Below are 20,882 nucleotides of genomic sequence, written 5' to 3'. Positions count from 1 at the left end.
TTGCCTAAAACAGAAAAGTTTTTGTAATACAAAGCTCAACGTTTTAAAGTTGAATGAAACTTTTGCGTCTCAGATGTATAAGGAAGGTCTTAGCAAAGAGAGGATATTATGAGGCCCGAAGGCCCGGGCATGCAACCATTGGGAGCACACAAACGTGATAGAAGTCTGAAAAGTGGTCTTTGATGCAAAGCCCTTAGTAAAGACCAGCCTATTGCAGCCATTTAGAGCAAAATATTTAAAATCAAGTTTTTTTTTCTTCAAAGGCTGTTTCTTTGCTGTCCAATGATAAATAACAACTTAATATTTCTTGTGAGGTTTCTCATATTTCAAGGAATGGATTGAACGACCCACCTACCGCTCCAAATTTTTTTTGGAGCGGGAGCCAAAACATTGAGACGCGATTCCAATGTAGAGAGAGGGGGATTGACTTCGAAGCAGATATTACACAAACATTGTTTGATTCGGGTATCTAAAGATTTATGAGGCTGTTGGCTGGATTCCGTGTGGTAACGTTACAATACAGAAGTTTGTAATAGAAATTACTACTTATTTCACTAACGGTGTTTGTGTTCACAAAGGTGATAATTGGTATTCTGAGCTTTTTGATTACAAATCTGAGGGTAATTCTAAAATACAGGAGTCCAAGACTAAAACACACTAAACACGAAGTTTTTATTTGATTTAATATTTATGGTGCGTTCCAGAAGGCAGTTATCATTAATTGTGATTAATTATTTATTATTGTTTTTGTTCCAAAACACCGGATAATGAAACAGATTTGGTCAGTTCTTTGTGTTATAAGTAAAAAAAGAACCAAAATGTTAGCACCTTTTCATTATTCTAAGCATATAAAGTGTGGAGTTTGTAGTTATGAGCCATTTTTTCCATAAAAGTAACACCAATTAATTAAAATGATTAATGATAATTGGCTTCTGGATTCCACCATGATTTATACTGTTCTAAGTTATTAATTCACGGATTTTCCTTTCTATTTCATATTTTTTCTTGGAAAAACAAGTATAATTTCAGAGTGAAGTTTAAAATTTGTTGGAAAATAAATTTGCTGTTCAAATTTAACTTTATGACAGGTACTAATCTCTCTTCTTGACACGTATAAAGATTGTTTCAGCAAAATGAAGCAAGAACTGATGCAGTGAAATATATGATAAAGCCAGCACTCCGTTTTACTTATTCCAATAATTTTGCTTTTTAAGCAGCGCAATAGTGCTGCCTGAGTAAAGAATGAAGTGGGCACAATGTATTACTTATTTATCTTGTATTATTTTTTTTTCCACCGAGGCACTTCATACAGAAGGAGTTGTCGTAGAAACTTCAGAAGGGGCTCATTTGATTTGAATTTGAAAGGGCTAGTCTCCTTTTAAGAGTCAAAAGTGACTTAAAAAAATTCACTGGAGGGCAACCACCCTCCTTTTAAGAGTCAAAAGTGACTTAAAAAAAAGTCACTGGAGGGCAGTCACTGGAGGGCAAAAGTGACTTAAAAGTGACTGGAGGGCAACCACCCGCCCTCAAACACACCTTTTCCCCCAGACATCCGGTCAAAATTTTTAGAGAGTCATCTTGTTTAGCATAGTTGAAAGGTCCAATAACTATATCTCTGAAGGAGAGACCCCTCCATCCCCCACAGCCCTTGGGACATGGGCTGTTAGTTATACAATTCGCCCATTGTTTAACCCTGAAAGCTTAATTTGAAAGCCTTTAGGCTTTCAGATTAAGCTTTCAGGGAATGTAGAGGGGCGTGTTGAATTAAATTGAGATACGCTATGTGCATGCGGGTTATCAAAATAGCGTATCTCAGGAATGATTTAGGGCATTAAGTTGGAACTTTCAGGGAGTGATGAGGGGGATGATCAATTGACCAAAAGGCAATGTGTGCACGCTACTACGGCTACTAATGCTACTACTATAACTACTACATCTATAACTACTACAAAATAAATTTTAAATGTTTTCTCTGTTTTAACTTTAATAAATCCAGCATTATTAAGACTTTCAGTAATGGATTAAGCTGTCAATCCGCATTCATTTGATTTTGTTTCAGTAATCATGGTTATGATGGTGATTTCTTTTATCTTTTTTCGATATTATGAGACATAGAAACCCAAATCTCGAAATTCTGGTCTTTAGAAGGCACGGGGGGGGGGGCATCCCTACTCCTCCTAGTTTCTGCTTGTTTTGAGTTTGACTCGGTGATTTATTTAATTTCTGCTCGTTTTGGGTTTCATTTATTTATTGATGGTGATTTATGGTAGTGTTACGCTTGAAAAATTAATTTGACTTTAGTTCTGCTCTTTTGTGGTTTAATGAAGCTCTGTACTTCTTTTTGAAAAACTTCTTTTGGGGAATTTTTTTTTTAAATTACCTCTTTAAAGAGAGATGTTAAAACCTACAACGCCTAGAAATTACACGATACGTAAGAGGAACTGTGTGAAGGGCTACATCAACTACCAGCTCATCCCTCTTTACAATAGAGCTTAGCTTTCACTTTACTAGCATTAATTCTTATTACCAAACCTTTAATTTCGTCCCTATTATGGACGAGGAGATGAATGTCTTGTAATATAATTGGTAAATAAAGAATCACTAGTGATTGGAATCACTAGCTGATTATATTCTGTAAATTATATTGCATTTTAGTAAATAGCAAGTTAAGCTTTACCGGGAGAAGGGTAGGGAACAAATAATTGTTCAAATGGGGGTAAATCCATCTATTTAGACAGTGAAAACAGGTACAAAAACATATCTGGTAAAACATATCTGATAATCACTGGTACAAAAACTTATCAAATCAGATTTCCTTCTGTTTCTACATATCAGACAGATTGCTTTTAGTCTTGCATGGCTAAGTTAAATAAAGTTAATGCAAAAAAGTGCAGGGGAAAAAGAAAACGATAATTGAATTTGCATCTGAAAACTACAAAACCTATTTATGTTTCTGAATCTTTTGATGCGGCGACAGATTAATGAGAAGCCTGAGAAGATGAGAACCATGGAATGAGAAGGCTGGATGGAGACAGATCATAATCTGTGTAATAGCGTAGAGTTAATGAGGAGCAATGTGTCTTCCATGCATTTTTTCCCTTGTCGAATCGTACAGGACGGGTGATTGTAGAAATCTGAGAGAGGGGCTACTCGATCACAACTGCTGAGATCTAGTGCTTTTTAGTAAAAAAAAAATGTGTACCCAAAGAATAAGGGTAACTAGTGTCGACAAGCAAACATCAACGCCATCTAGTGTTTGGTGACACTTCGCATTTCCTCAAGCTTTGTAATTGTTTTTCTGTCAGGAACTGAGATCAGACACTTATTGATATCCTAATTCTACCAATTATACTAATTAATTAGTTGTTCTTATTATTACACCGAAAAAATGCCAAGTGTCTCCAAATGCTAGATGGCTTTGATAGTTTCTTTTTTCGACACTAGCGCCAGTTACCACTCTTATAAGTTGCCTATGCTCATTGCATATACCCATGGTATTGGACCAGCAGAGTTAATATAGATTTGCTTTATTCTGTGACTTTCTATTTGAATTTATCTCAATTTTTTTTTCAGAAGTTGAAAACATATATACACATGATCATGGCCCACTTTTTGAGAGTGCAAATACATTTTTATTTCCTAAGCAGGAAGACGGTCCTTTGGCTATTTCTCCTGGTGTATCTGCAAAACTAGAACTAGTGTTAGAAGAAGAAGAAGAAGAGCCTGATTCTGACCCACTTAAGCTGGATTCAGCTACTAGCAACAATGAAGGTTTGTTTTGAAACAAAGATGTAATCGCCCCAGGGTCCCATTATTTCAAAACATGATGTAAGATTAAAAGTCAAAATATTTAATCTAGTGTAAAAATTGAAATATGCCGAAACTACATTTTGTCGGGCCTTGATATACACTGAATACCATTGTATTAAAAACGAACGGTAATTATTTGTTTTTCAAATTTTACTAAAGAGTGATGTCAAAAAAATCTGAGCGAACAGAAATATCCTCTATCGAAGCAGGGCTACTGCACTCTTTAAACCCAATTTCGATGCTAAACTTCGACTTCTTTTTCTCCAGCGCTTCAAGAGCGAATGTTTCAAAGTAAGCACAACGTGATAAAATGAAGGATTTTTTCAGAATGTGCTTAGAATGAGTTTATTTGTTGCATTTCTTTTTAAGTAATAATATTTCCAATTCCAATGTTTTGAAAGGCGATTACTAAATAAGATCCAGGAGTCTATCATTAATGATTATTAATTATTTGTTATTGTGTGCGTTTCAGAACAACGAAAAGCAAAAAAAAATTGCAATTCGTATTCCTATAAATGAAGAACAGGCAACAATTCAACCCTAAATTTATTGTTATCCTCCATTCTGAATTACTGGTAATAAAAAAATATAGAAGGGACATTGATGATGATGAAGTTCTGGACCTTACCCTAAAACAACCGCCTCCGCGGACTGGCATCACGGACAACTGCCATCACGGTCTGGTTATACCGCTTCAATTGCTGACTATTCTTCACTCCAAAATGCTTTCAGTCGAACAATAGCTAAACTTTTACATAAAGAGCGGAAGATCGATTGGGGTGCCCCCCCTTCATGCACACATGCAAATTGTGTTTGTTTGAGTTTTAATGTAACTCTTTACTATCATTTTGAAAAATGATTTCAGTAAATAACTGCTGTTAAGTGCTAATTGCTTTAGTCATACCTGGTTTTCTTAAGCTACAGTTTAAGTTCATTCAAAACTTGCCTATCATCATTCATTGTAATTTTCTTTCTGATATTGCTTTTTTATAACCGCTAACAACCGTTATTTTTGACAACCGCTAGGTAAACCGTTATTTTTGACAACCGCTAGATAAACCGTTATTTTTGAAAACCGCTTTAAAATTAGTTATTTTGGACAACCGGTAGATAAACTGTTATTTTTCACAACCGCTAGATCAACCATTATTTTTGATAACCGGTAGATAAACCGTTATTTCGGACAATCACTAGATAAACCATTATTTTCCACAACTGCTTGATAAACTGTTGCTTCAGATATATCGGCCGCTGTTTTTGACAACTGCTAGATTAATCGTTATTTTGGACAACCGCTGATAAACTCTTAATTTCAGACAAATTACGGACTTAATCTCGTTATTTTTGACAACCGCTAAATAAATAATTATTTTGGACAACCGGTAGATCAACCGTAATTTTTTACAACCACTTTTTAGATGGTTATTTTGGACAACTGCCAGATACACCGCTATTTCTGACAAGCGGTAGGTAAACCGTTATCTTTGACAACCGCTTGATAATCTGTTATTTCAGACAACCGGTATATAGACCATTAATTTTGACAACTGCTAGATAAACCGTTATTTTGGACAACCGCTGGATAAAGCGTTATTTCTGAAAACCTATAGATAAACCATTTTTTTTTACAACCGCTAGATAAACCGTATTTTTTGACAACCACTTTATAAACCGTTACTTTGGACAACCGCTAGATAAACCCTTATTTTGACAAGCGGTAGGTAAACCATTATTTTTGACAATTGCTTGATAAACTGTGATTTCATATAACCTGTTATTCCGGACAACCGCTAGATAATCTGTTATTTTTGGCATCCGCCAGATAAACCGTCATTTTTGACAATTGCTCGATAAAACGTTATTTTTGATAACCACTAAATAAACTCTTATTTTTGATAAGAGTTAATTTAGCCGCTAGATAAACCGGTATTTCGGATTACCGTTAGATAAACCGTTATTTGTGACATCCGCTAGATAAAGTGTTATTTCGGACAACCGTTAGATAAACCATTATTTTGGACAACCGTTAGACGTACTAATATTTTTACAACCACTAGATAAACCTTTATATTTTACAACTGCTTTATAAAGCGTTATTTTTGGCAACCTCTATATAACCTGTTATTTCGGAAAACCGCTAGATAATCTGCTATTTTTGACATCCGCTAGATAAACCGTCATTCTTGACAACTGCTTGATAAAATGTTATTTTTGATAACCGCTAAATAAACTCTTATTTTTAACAGCCGCTAGATAAAGCGTTATTTCGAACACCGCTAGATAAACCGTTTTTTTTACAACCCTTTTATAAACCATTATTTCTGACAACCGCTAGATAAACAGTTATTTTTGACAACCGCTAGGTAAACCGTTATTTTTGACAACTGGTTGATAAACTGTTATTTGACAACCGCTAGATAGACCGCTATTTTATATAACCGCTAGATAAACCGTTATTTTTGACAGCTGCTAGATAAATATTTATTTCTGATAACCAATAGATAAACCCATATTCTTGACAACCGCTTGATAAAACGTTGTTTTTTACAACCGGTAGATAAACCGTTATTTCGGACAACCGCTAGATAAACTGTTATTTCTAAAAATAACAACCGCTAGATAAACCGTTCTTTTGACAACCACCTGATAAACCGTTATTTTTTATAACCGCTAGATAAACATTAATTTTTGACAACTGCTATATCAACCGTTATTTCGGACAACCGTTGGATTAACCTTTATTTTTCACAACCACTAGATAAACCGTTCTTTGACAAGCGCTAGATAAACCGTTATTTCGGATAACCGCTTGATAGACCGTTGTTTTTGGCAACAACTAGATTGACCGTTATTTTTGACAACCGCTAGATAAACCGTTATTTTTTACAACCGCTAGATGAACTGTTATTTGACAACCACTTTATAAACAGTTGTTTCGGCAACCGCTAGATAAAACGTTATTTTTGACAACCGCTAGATAAACCGTTATTTCGGACAACCGCTAGATAAACCGTTATTTGACAACTACTTTATAAACAGTTGTTTTGACAACCGCTAGATAAACCGTTATTTGTGACAGCCGCTAGATAAAGTGTAATTTCGGACATCTGTTAGGTAAACCATTATTTCGGACAACCGTTAATAAACTTTTATTTTGACAACCACTAGATAAACCGTTATTTTTGACAACTGCTAGATAAACCGTTATATGACAACCACTTTATAAACAGCTGTTTTGACAACCGCTAGATAAACCGTTATTTGTGATAGCCGCTAGATAAACCGTTATTTTGGACAACCTCTAGATAAACTGTTATTTTTGACAACCACTAGATAAACCGTTAATTTTGACAACCGCTTGATAAAACATCATTTTAGACAATCGCTAGATCAACCGTTATTTTTGGCAACCGCTAGATAAACCTTTATTTTTGACAACCGTTTCATAAAACATTATTTTTGACAACCGCTAGATAAACATTTATTTTTGGCAGCTGCTAGATAAACCATTGTTTCGGAAAATGTTACTTTTGAAAACCGCCTGATAAACCATTATCTCGGAAAACCACTAGATAAACTGTTATTTTTGACAACCACTAGATAAACCATTATTTTTGACAACCGCTTGGTAAAGCGTTATTTTTTACAACCGGCAGATAAACCACTTGATAAACCGTTGTTTTTGGCAACCGCTAGATAGACCGCTATTTTTTAAAACCGCTAGATTTACCGTTATTTTTGACAATCGCTAGATGAACTGTTATATGGTACAGCCGCTAGATAAACTGTTATTTCTGATAAATAACAACCGCTAGATAAGCTGTTCTTTTGACAACCACCAGATAAACTGTTATTTTTTATAACCGCTAGATAAACATTTGTGTTTGACAATTGCTAGATAAACCGTTGTGTTTGACAATTGCTAGATAAACCGTTGTTTCGGACAACCGCTAGATAAAGATTTATTTTTTGCGGCCGTTAGATAAATCGTTATTTTGGACGACCGTTAGATTAACCGTTATTTTTCACAACCACTTGATAAACCGTTATTTTAACAACCACTACATAAACCGTTATTTCGGACAACCACTTGATAAACCGTTGTTTTTGGCAACCGCTAGATAGACCGCTATTTTTTAAAACCGCTAGATAAACCGTTATTTTTGACAATCGCTAGATGAACTGTTATATGGCAACCACTTTATAAACAGTTGTATCGACAACCACTAGATAAACCGTTATTTTTTATAACCGCTACGTAAACCGTTATTTCGGACAATCGCTAGATAAACCGTTATTTGACAACCACTTTATAAAGAGTTGCCCGCTAGATAAACCGTTATTTTTGGACAGCCGTTAGATAAAGTGTTATTTCGGACAAACGTTAGATAAACCATTATTTCGATCAACCGTTAGATAAACTATTATTTTGACAATCACTAGATAAACCGTTATTTTTGACAACCGCTAGATAAACCTTTATTTGACAACCACTTTATAAACTTATATAACAACTATATAAGTGTTATTTCGGACAATATATAAACCATTATTTCGGACTACCGTTAGATAAACTATTAGTTGGAAAACCACTAGATAAACCGTTACTTTGTACAACCGCTTGATAAAACGTTGTTTTTGGCAACCGCTAGATAAACCGTTATTTCGGACAACCGCTAGATAAACTGTTATTTTTAACATCCGCTAGATAAACCGTTATTTTTGACAACTGCAGGATAAAACGTCATTTTTAACAGCCGCTAGATAAATATTTATTTTTGACGGGAGCTCGATAAACCATTATTTTGGACAGCCTTTAGATTAACTTTTATTTTTCACAACCACTAGATAAAGCGTTATTTTTGACGTCCGCTAGATAAACCGTTATTTTTGACAACCGCTAGATGAACCTTTATTTTTTTACAACTGCTTGATTAAACGTTGTTTTTGGCAACCGCTAGATGAACCGTTATTTTGGACAACCGCTAGATAAACCGTTATTAGAAAACCTCTTTATAAACAGTTGTTTTGACAACCGCTAGATAAAATGTTATTTTCGACAACCGCTAGATAAACCGTTATTTTTTACAACCGCTTGATTAAACGTTGTTTTTGCCAACCGGTAGATAAACCGTTATTTTGGCCAACCGCTAGATAAACTGTTATTTTTGACATCCGCTAGATAAAACGTTATTTTTTAGAACTTGATAAAACGTTATTTTTAACAACCACTAAATAAACATTTATTTTTGACAGCCGCTAGATAAACTGTTATTTGATAACCGCTAGATAGACTGCTATTTTTGACAACCGCTAGATAATCCTTTATTGTTGACAAATGCTAGATGAACGGTTATTTTTGACAACCGCTAGATAGACCGCTATTTTTGACAACCGCTAGATAAACCATTAGTTTTGACAACCACTAGATAAACCGTTATTAGAAAACCTCTTTATAAACAGTTGTTTTGACAACCGCTAGATAAAATGTTATTTTCGACAACCGCTAGATAAACCGTTATTTTTTACAACCGCTTGATTAAACGTTGTTTTTGCCAACCGGTAGATAAACCGTTATTTTGGCCAACCGCTAGATAAACTGTTATTTTTGACATCCGCTAGATAAAACGTTATTTTTTAGAACTTGATAAAACGTTATTTTTAACAAACACTAAGTAAACATTTATTTTTGACAGCCGCTAGATAAACTGTTATTTGATAACCGCTAGATAGACTGCTATTTTTGACAACCGCTAGATAATCCTTTATTGTTGACAAATGCTAGATGAACGGTTATTTTTGACAACCGCTAGATAGACCGCTATTTTTGACAACCGCTAGATAAACCATTAGTTTTGACAACCACTAGATAAACCGTTATTTGAAAACCACTTTATAAACAGTTGTTTTGAGAACCGCTAGATAAAATTTTATTTTTGACAATCGCTACATAAACCGTTATTTTTTACAACCGCTTGATTAAACGTTGTTCTTGGCAACCGCTAGATAAACCGTTATTTTGGACAACCTCTAGATAAACTGTTGTTTTTGACACCCACTAGATAAATCTCTACTTTTGACAACTACTTATAAAACGTCATTTTTAACAACCGCTAGATAAACATTTATTTTTGACAGCCGCTAGATAAACTGTTATTTCGGACAACCTTTATATTAACCGTTATTTCGGACAACCACTTGATCAACCGTTATTTTTGGCAACCGCTAGATAAACTGTTATTTGACAACCGCTAGATAGACCGCTATTTTTGACAACCGCTAGATAAACTGTTATTTTTGACAACCGCTAGATAAACATTTATTTGACAACCACTTTACAAACAGTTGTTTTGAAAACCGCTAGATGAAAAGATGTTTTCGACAACCGCTGGATAAACCGTTATTTAGGAAAACCGTTGGATAAACTGTTATTTTTGACAACCACTAGATAAACCGTTATTTTTTAAAACCTTTAGATAAACCCCTATTTGTGTTAACCGCTAAATGAACCGTTGTATTGTAATCATAAACTTGTGTTAGCGGTTGAAGCAGCTGAACGCATTAAAGAAGTGTAAATGAAAATGAGATATATTGTAATCACTATGTTTTTGAAGTAGTTTGCTATCTTTTTCGAAATGATGAGAGTGAATATCATATTTAAAACTTTGCTAAGCTTCAGTTTCATTAAAAAAAAAAAAAAAAAAGAAAAAAAAAATCGTCGGATAAAACCTGAATATTAACTTATCTCAATAATTTTAAATCAGAAAAGAAATGACGCATATATTTTAAATTATGATTACCTTGTTGTTTTATAAACAAAAGTTTTAATAGCATCATTAAATATATAACATAATAAACAAGACATAACAGAAGTTTTAATAGTTCTACCTACGATTAACGAGTTGTTTTACTGACAGTTTAAAGAGAAAGAGATATCGGCATTAAAAATGTAACGAAACATAACGAATTTTTTATTATTTTAAGTTATCTTAATTTATGATAACTTAGTGGTTTTATAGTCAGGTTTAAGTTAACGACATAACATTTTTTAAGATTTAACGTAACAAAAACATTAACAAATTGAATATTTTAACTTGCGATTGCTTATGTTTTTACAGACATCCATTTTTAATTGAAAAACATTAAAAGCATTACAAAAATTGAGAAAATTTTGGTGTTTTAAACTACGATTGCCTACTGGTTTTACAGTGAAACAGATTTAATTGAAACACGTAACAGTGTTAAAAATATAACGTACCAAAAAGTTAGTGTTTTTTTTTTATTTAGATTTTTTATTATTTAATGGTTTTAGAGACTGACAGTTTGAATCTAAAAACATATCAACGTTAAAAACATTAAGAAATTTTTACTCTTCTCAGTTAAGATGGCCTAATAGTTTCACAGCAGGTTTAATTGAATAACACTAAAGCGTTAATAATATAACATTATAAAAGCAGAAAAAATTGAATATTTTAACTTACAATTACTCTTCAAAACATAACAGCATTAAAAACATAACGAAATTTTTATTACTCTAAATTACGATTACTTAATGGTTTTATAGAGAGACATAACTGAATAACTGAAAACTGAAAAACTTGTAACTGGAAAACTTAACGGCGTTAAAAAATACAACAAAAACATACAAGATTGAATATTTTGACTTACGATTGTTTAATGGTTGTACAGAGTGACAGACTTAATTGAAAAACATAAAAGCCTTAAAAACATAACTTAACAAAAACATTCAAAATTGAATATTTTAACTTACGATTACTTAATGGTTGTACAAAGCGACAGACTTAATTGAAAAACATAAAAGCCTTAAAGACATAACTTAACAAAAACATTGAAAATTGAATATTTTAACTTACGATTACTTGATGGTTTTACAGAGTGACTGACTTAGCTGAAAAACATAAAATCCTTAAAAACATCAATTAACAAAAACATACAAAATTGAACGTTTTAACTTACGATTACTTAAGGGTTTTACAGATAGACTGTTTAAATCTAAAAACATAACATAAATAAGAAAAAACTTACGAAATTTTTAGTATCCTAAATTATGATTACTTAATTACACACAGGCTTAATTGAAAAACATAAAATCGTTAAAAACATAAATTAACAAAAACATACAAAATTGAATATTTTAACTTACGATTACTTAATGGTTTTACAGAGTGACTGACTTAATTGAAAAACATAAAAGCCTTAAAAACATAAATTAACAAAAACATACAAAATTGAACATTTTAACTTACGATTACTTAAGGGTTTTACAGATAGACTGTTTGAATCTAAAAACATAACATAAATAAGAAAAACTTACGAAATTTTTAGTATCCTAAATTATGATTACTTAATGGTTTTACACACAGGCTTAATTGAAAAACATAAAATCGTTAAAAACATAAATTAACAAAAACATACAAAATTGAATATTTTAACTTACGATTACTTAATGGTTTTACAGAGTGACTGACTTAATTGAAAAACATAAAAGCCTTAAAAATATAAATTAACAAAAACATACAAAATTTAACATTTTAACTTACGATTACTTAAGGGTTATACAGGTAGGCTGTTTGAATCTAAAAACATAACCTAAATAAGAAAAAACTTACGAAATTTTTAGTATCCTAAATTATGATTACTTAATGTTTTTACACACAGGCTGAATTGAAAAACATAAAAGCCTTTAAAACATAAATTAACAAAAACATACTAAATTGAATATTTTAACTTACGATTACTTAATGGTTTTACAGAGTGACTGACTTAATTGAAAAACATAAAAGCCTTAAAAACATAAATTAACAAAAACATACAAAATTGAACATTTTAACTTACGATTACTTAAGGGTTTTACAGATAGACTGTTTGAATCTAAAAACATAACATAAATAAGAAAAACTTACGAAATTTTTAGTATCCTAAATTATGATTACTTAATGGTTTTACACACAGGCTTAATTGAAAAACATAAAATCGTTAAAAACATTTGTTTGTTTGTATGTTTGTTAAAATGGGATTTCGGTGAGCACAACCCCCCTCCCCCTTCCTCTCTGCGGTCCAAAATATTAGACAATGGTCGCTTCTTTTCCGACTCAACTTACTGGATGTCTTAGCTGTAAATATAACTGACTTGTTTTTCTTTCTGTTTCTCGAAAGAGGAGCTTGATCTGGTAGAATATTATGGTACTGGGTTGTAGATAACAAAAACTTTCCAAAATTCACTATCGGAGTTTTGCACCGATCTTGGAGTAATGGTGGACCCAACATTTCCAATGCCTTTTTGCATGAAATGTCCTGACAGCTGAGGCTCGTGCTCATGAATTTTCAAGAAGTAGAATAATTAAAAAAAAAATTATTTGATAATTTGAATAAAAAGCGCCCAAAAATTTAAGAAAATTTGGGATTTTGGAGGACGTGGGTCTCGAGCCCTCTAGCCCATGGTTTCGCCTCTGAGACGGCCCATAATGACAGACAATGCTCGCTTATTTATTGAATCAAGCTCACGGGAGTGATGTTTAATTTCTAGATTTGATGGCACCGAGACAGGACTTGTTGAAAGCTGAAAGCCCTTGAAAGCTGAGTTCTGTTTTATGATAAATATTATTTTAATAATAAAAGCTATACCAGAACACAAGGGGTATAGAAAAGGATTGAAATATTGAAGTATTTTTGGAAACTTGAAAACATAGGAAAATTGATAACAAGTCGGTGCTCCCGCGACAAAAAAGGGGGTTCATCAGCACTACCCAAGCTAAAATTTTATTTATCGGGTATTTAATTTGGGTGTTTGGTATCTTCTTGTTGAGGGATTTTTGACCATGGCGATTCAAACGATACACATTTTCCCATTCGGTGCCATTTTTAGTGTTTCAAGCTCCTTTTCTAATTCCAATAGATTTGTTTTTGCACTAAGGTTTTAAGCTTGTTTTCATCATTAGTATGAAAACAAGCTTGTTTTTAAGCTTGTTTTCATAATTAGTAAGCAATAGCTACAATCCTAATAGTATGCTGGGACTGTCGGAGTTTGATTTACTTTTTTTTTCAGATTTCCAAGCTCGTCCGCAGTTAGACAATAATGTGGCTTTGGAAGCCCCGCCATCTACGGCCAAAAAACGATACCAGTGCGAAATATGCCAGAAAAGCTTTCCAAGCCCTTCAGGACTGAACATACATCAAAGAACTCATACTGGAGAAAAACCTTACAAATGTGATATATGCAATAAAAGTTTTAAACAGGCTGGAAACTTGTATATGCATCAAAGAACTCACACTGGGAATAAACCTTATGAGTGTCTAATATGCATGAAAAGGTGTGCCAGCAGTTCTGATTTGAGTAGACATACAAGAATCCATACTGGAGATAAACCGTACACATGTCTTGTATGCAACAAAAATTTCGCCCTGGCTTCAAGTCTAAAGAAGCACCATCGGATTCACACGGGAGATAAGCCGTACGTGTGTGTCATATGCGAGAAAAAGTTTTCTGATTGTTCTTCTTTGAGCAAACATCGAAGGACGCATACATAAGGAAAACTGCATAAGTGTACTACATGCGAGAAAACTTTTTCTGTGAATGTAAATTTATGCTTAAACTTAAGAAAAATAATATTACTAATGTAAACTAGTTGGCTATCTATATATTTATAGTTGACTGTTAATATATTTATATATATTATATTACCGGCTGTCCGGTGATGAAGATTTCTAGCTAGGACATGCTCTAACGTGTTGCACACATTTGCAAACTGTAGTAGATACCAATTTTTCAGCGAGGTTGTCAGATGCCATAGGAAGTCCCTTTTTGGGCCCAAATTTTCGAGTAGACTCTTGGCAGAAACGTCTTTTTAATGTTTTATCATTTTAATTTTATTTACTTATCTTAATATTCTGTCGCTTTTTCATTTTTTTCCAGGGGGGGGGGGGGGCTATGATAAAATTTCTCCAGAGAGTTCTAAAATCTAATGGGTGAAATCACAAATTATAAGGATCGTCATATTCTTCTTAGAAGAAGGGTCTATAAATCCTGCCATTGAATTTTCCTGTCCCAAAAACAGGGTCTATAAATCCTTCCCTTGAATTTCCCTGTCCCAAAAACAGGGTCTATAAATCCTTCCATTGAATTTCCCTGTCCCAAAGCACTTGAACTAAAATATCATCTTCTTCTTTTAAGTTTCAAGTCAGTTTTGTCGTTCGAAAGCAGCAATTTAGCTTATTATAATTTGTAATTTAATTGTAATTAAATTAATTTAATTGTAATTTAGCTTACTGAAACGTGCTTTTGGCCCAAATTTTCGACTCAATTTTGTCGGTAAGTTTTCAGGGTAATTGTTGCTTGATTTATAGGATTTCCCTGCAGTAAAATAATTATTTTATTATTTAATGAATAACTTGATAATAAATAAGTATTTATTTAAATTGAAAATTTGTTTCAATCTTTTTTTACTTATCTTTTCTGTGCCTCGTTTTTATTTTTGGCCCTCTCACTGGATTTATTTACTAATGAACTTACTTTGATTTACGCAGTTATGACTTTAGGCTTGTTTTTGTTAGGAATTATTCCAGTGTAGTGTGTTCTAGTTCTCGTCTATTACCTAAAGCTATTCGATATATTAAGGAATCCTTACCGGTCCAATTTAGTCATTTCATGTATATTTGGAATTATCAGGACTAGCCCCCATATTTAAGGGGGCTGTTCACGCTAAAGTTTTGAAGATCTTGAAAAATACATCTTATTCAAATTCAACGGGTCTTATGTTTGGGTAGTCTTTCTTAAAGAATTGTTACAAAAAGTAAAACTTTAGCGCAAAGGCAGCCCCCTTCTATACGAAATAATTTCTGTTCGTTTTAATTTTCAATGTAGCTCCTTACTTTCAGTTGAAAAAAACTTCTTAAAAAAAAAAAAAATAATTTCTGACCGTCTTTCCAAACCAGGAAATCTCTCCTAATCCTTGTGAGGAAATCTTTCTTGTAAAATTTCTCCCGGAAAATCTCAACACGGAAAATTAACCCCGTGGAAAATACCCCGCGTAGAAAATACCCCCCCCCCCCAAAAAAAAATCCGTCTACTTCCTAATCACAAGTACTATATGTGGACAATGGGTAAGTTGCGGAACTTACAGACTTTTCCCTGGGGACTACAAAGAGGGAAGGGTTCCCAAGGCGTAGTTATTGGACCTTTCAACTATGCTGAATCAAATGGCTATCTTAAAATTTTGATTTTATGTCTTTGGGGAAGAGGGGAGTGGCAGTGGGGCTGGTTGCCCTCCGATCTTTCTGGTCACTCAAAAAGGCCTCTAGAACATTTGATTTTAGATCAAATTAGCTCTCTCCCGGTCTTCTAGGGTTACCTGCGGAAAACAAACAAATAAACACACATCCATAGTCTTTTTTCTGGCCAAAAATGTAAAATTCCTTATTTGTGTATATAAGAGTTTAAAACCTCTTCTATAACGTTCTCTGATATGCTGAATCTGATGGTGTGATTTTCATTAAAATTGCTGGAAGCTTTTGGGTTTTTTCCCTTCGCCTGTTCAAAAATTGGGCAAATATTCTCAGGCTCGTAATTTCTGACTAGTAAATACACTTAATGAACTTTATACACTTGGAATCTACTACTACTACCAGTAACAACTCACCGCAGCACCAAGCCGCCTGAGGTCAACACAGCTACGCACGTCCCTCCTCCATCCCAATTTATTCAAAGCCTCCCTTTTTAAACCCTCCCACGAAGTTCCTATTTCCTTTAAATCTTTTTTTATGACGTCCTCCCACCCCAGACGAGGACGACCTGCTTTCCGTTCAGCCCTATACTTGGAATCGGCATAAAAATTCAATTCTTTTGATGTATCTATTGTTATCAAAATTCTGTGTTTTAGAGTTTCGGTTACTATTGAGCCAAGTTGCTCCTTTGGAACATAGTTTATAAGGAATGAATTAAAATAATGGTTTTAGAAATTGGAGAAAAAACTAAACGAAAAAGCACATAAATGCTACCCAGGCTCTCAGCCAGAATAGCCATACGCCCGAATAAATTTCTATGCAGGTACCTGTTGTACTGTTAATCTTACATCTTGACTTGGCGCTCAGCACGGTGAGACAGATCCATGCCATTCGGTTCCTCAATCAGCGCCGTTTCCTAATATAATAATCACTGCCGTCTCTATTACAAGCCCCTCTCCCCTACCTACCATGGGTGGAAGCACCCCTAAGATATTTTAAAAAATTTGCTGCTTCTTTTTTTTCCAGATAAGTGTTAATAACTATCAAAAATAGTAGAAACTAATATAATGGGCAAAATTTGATAAATAGCCTAGAACTAGGCCTATGTCTAGGTATAAGGGGGGAAGGGTTTAAAGTTGCTGTGTGAGACCACTTCTAAAGAAAACATGTTAATAAAATGAGTACTATTTAATTGCTTCTTTTCTGTTATTTCTGAATCGTTTTTTCTGGCAATTCTTCGGTAATTTTCAAAATTGTGGATTTTAAAGGAGTGTGCCACATTTCCGTCAGTGTTTCCAGGTTGAACAATCAAAGTAAATAGGCAAAACTAATTTGTTAAATTTGCACTTATTGTCCGTAAAAAAATTAATATTAACAATTTGTTTGTTCCCTACACCAAATAATTTGTTGGAAGAAAAACAAGTTTTTGTCCCACCACCTGAACAATTTAGAAATCAACAACCTGGACCATCATGTAGGTTTAAATTGTTTGGTCTCAATGTAATGTTTTTTGGAGACCTAATGCAACTTCCTGAAATAAAGGGATAGTTACTGAAATATTAAATTAATCATTATGTGGATGATGTTGTAACACCCTTATATATTGATAAGGCACAATGGTGCAATGAACACACCATTGACTTACCATCCGCCCTATTAGACTTGGGTAACTTGTTTGCTTGCGAATTCAACTGTCTTGTGGCGACAACTGTCTGAGCTTATGAATTGGGTCACTTGCCTGAGACTCTAGGCGGACGCCCCCCCCCTCCCCCTATTAGACTTATTTCGCTTGTTTGCTTGCAATTCCAGGTGACTTAACGGTCATTTGTCAATTATAAAACTTGATCAATCTGCCAGAGAGTCCAGGTGGGGGTGCCTCTCCAAAAGCTAACACACAAGTATTTGTCCAATAAGAGAGTCATAGTTACTCCCGCCGTTTACCCTTGCCTTTTACCCAAACACTTGGAAAACTAGAGATCTCCCCATTCGCCTGTGAGTCCAAGGGACTTGTCGGTCATGTGCCAATCCTAAAATACGGTAGTCCATCTGAGAATCTAAGCGGGCGAGTCTGTTAGGCTTAGGTTGCTTGTTGGCCTATGAGTCTAAGAAAATTTAGTTCATCATTTTACATACAAGTTCAGTGGAAATTGTCCGTCATGAGTCAACCCAAAAATCTCGATCAAACCCCATTGCAATTTTCAGTAGGCAAAGATCGTATAATGAGAAGAATCTCAGTTGCCCAATTGTCTTCAAAGTTCTGGGGACATGGTCAGTCATAAATCTTTGAAAAACTTTTATTTTGTGTCTCCAATTGCCTTCAAATGGCTCATAGAAATTAAGAGACTATTTGAATTGCCCTTATTCCATGACTATCTACCTTAGGTTATGACCTAAGATAGATGGATGGATGATAGACCATCTATCAACAAGTGAAATGGCATTTTTTTTATGCAATTCTGACGAAGGCTTATGCCAACTTTGCCTCTCACTCAGACTAATGTGTCTTCAGTTCAGTATTTAGTTCTTTAGCATCTTATATCATGTCATATTCACGTAATTCTAGCCGCTTTTCTTGTAAATTTGTAAGTCTGTATGTACTCAAATTAGCTCCAGGCTTCCGAATTTCTTTTTATTTCATTTCTGAACATTTGGTGGATATCATACGAGACAAAAGTTTCTGTTCAGCTGTTCAAAACTGGGATTACGTGTGGAATCAGGCCGGGATCAAGGTTATTCCAGAAAGCTTTTGAAGGAAGTTGAGTTTTTCGGCTATTCAGAAATGTACTACATCTGTGACACATCTCTAGAACACTTAAGATTATGAATTATCAGGCAAAAAATTTGTAAATACCATATGACAAGGCCGTACCCAGGATTTTTTTCGTGGGGGAGGGGGGGGGGGGGTAATCAAAGATTTTTCGGGGGGGGGGGAAGGTTTACATAAAAAACTAAAAAAAAACATCAAAAATTTGTTTATATCCATTTTTGTTACGTTTTTACGAGTCAGACAAACATTTCGGGGGGAGTGGGATTCAACCTTCTCCTCCCTGGGTATGGCCTTGCCATATGGTGACAGGGGCGGATCCAGGATTTGCTTTAGGGGGGGGGGTGCATAATAGATTGCTTCAGTAAACTTGCAAACAAAGAAATACCCGCGATTTAAAGGGAACCTCGACAATTATGCGTCGTAGGTAGGTAGTGAAAATGGCCGCAAATTTAATATAACATCTGATGAGGGTTAAAGTTCTTATAAATCTGTTGAAATTAAAATGATATATAATACTGATACAAAAAATAGTACGCTATAAAAACCACCCCGCCATAAAAAAATAAAAAGCTGTTCACTATCTATAAAAAAAAATGATATTTAATATTTTTTGCTTTTGCACTTCCGACCGCTATAGCGAGTGAGTTAAGCTTTTTATTGTCAAAAAAAAGAAAAAAAAAGAAAAAAAAGTCTTGAACCGTCTTTTGGGGTCATGCACTCTTTGTGATAATTTGTATAGGTCAAACCATTTAGCATGTCGCCTAACTTTGTGGCATTGCTTAGTAAGTATGATAGTAATGAAGAGTAGGAAGTGAGGATAAAGATACAACTTGTATATTTGTAAAAGATATATTAAACATTAAATACTGGTTCTTTTAGGTGTGTGACAAGAAAAACAGAAGAGATAGAAATGCATAAGAGACATTTAAAACGAGGGTTTTAAGTATAGGCAATAAAGCATTAACTAATCACTGTTTCTTTTTAAAAATGGTGTTTTAATAAACAGTGTCAACTTTTACGAAATCTCAAAAATTTACTAATCAACATTTTACTTTTAATTACAACGTAGCGTATCTTATTACTTTTTAAAGTTCGATATATTTCGCTTAAATTGCAGAGTTCAGAATTTTATAAGAAAAAATCAATTTCTCTATTTCTACTCCTGCCATATCTATCTGTTACAAGGTCGATGTCTACCTCAATAGTCGGTCTAGAGTCCTGTCAGTTTAGATTTCCGTTAGTGTTTCCTATTCTATTCATCCTAAATTATTCAAGTAAAGACCAAAATCGTTAGAAAAATATGAACTCTTATGAATATGCATGTTGGTATGTGCTTCAAACTAAAGACTGGTTCTCACTGCCCAGATTTTTTTTCTGGGCAGATTTTTTTTCTGTCCAGAAAAAAAATCTGGGAATTCCGCATGTTCACACCGGAATTCAGTTCTCACTGTCCAGATAATTTTTCTGGACAGATTTTTTTTTCTGGCCATCGGAAAAATCGGCGTAAGATTCAAAAAATGGATCATGAGGCTACAACTGTTTTGCTCTTGTGCTTACTTCGAAGGAGAAAGAAGAGAAAAGGCCTACAAGCCTCAGAGACTATGAGAAAAAGAAAATTTTGGGTCAGAGACTTTTTGAAAATGAGAAGTGAACATGGTACTTCAAACGTACTAGTCAATAACCTGCGTTTGACAGATGCAGATTGGTTTCATGACTATTTCAGAATGTCACCTAAGCAATTTGATAACCTGCTTGGTCTGGTTACACCATATATTGCAAGACAAAATACAAACTTCAGAACAGCTATTTCACCTAAAGAAAGGCTTGAAGTGCCCAAGATATTAAGATATCTTGCAGCTGGTGGCACACAGAGAAACCAAAGCTTCACACATTACCTGGGGAGGTCGACTGCCAACCAAATTATATGGAACACTATGGATGCAATCTGCCAAGTACTGTCCCCATTATTTGTACGATTTCCCAGTGAGCAATCTGAGTGGAAGGAAATTTCCCATGAGTTTGCAGTAAAATGGAACTTCCCACACTGTGTTGGAGCTATTGATGG

At 34.1% G+C, this 20,882-nt stretch overlaps 1 protein-coding gene across 1 annotated transcript in view; it reads left to right on the top strand.

Annotated features, from left to right (window-relative positions):
• Nucleotides 1-14,726, top strand: part of LOC148939864 (uncharacterized) — a 35,254-nt gene extending 20,528 nt beyond the window's left edge. Inside the window, exons 5-6 of the mRNA XM_089106019.1 lie at nt 3,574-3,771; nt 13,877-14,726. Coding sequence (XP_088962145.1) covers nt 3,574-3,771; nt 13,877-14,358 — 680 coding nt within the window. The 3' untranslated portion in view covers nt 14,359-14,726. The remainder of the gene's footprint in view (nt 1-3,573; nt 3,772-13,876) is intronic.
• The last annotated feature ends 6,156 nt before the right edge of the window (nt 14,727-20,882 follow it).

This window comes from Artemia sp. Qi Xiang Cuo, chromosome 20, assembly GCF_049724085.1.
Source record: "Artemia sp. Qi Xiang Cuo chromosome 20, ASM4972408v1, whole genome shotgun sequence".
Classification (NCBI taxonomy): Eukaryota; Metazoa; Arthropoda; class Branchiopoda; order Anostraca; family Artemiidae; genus Artemia; species Artemia sp. Qi Xiang Cuo.
This window is presented reverse-complemented; position numbering and strand designations above follow the sequence as displayed.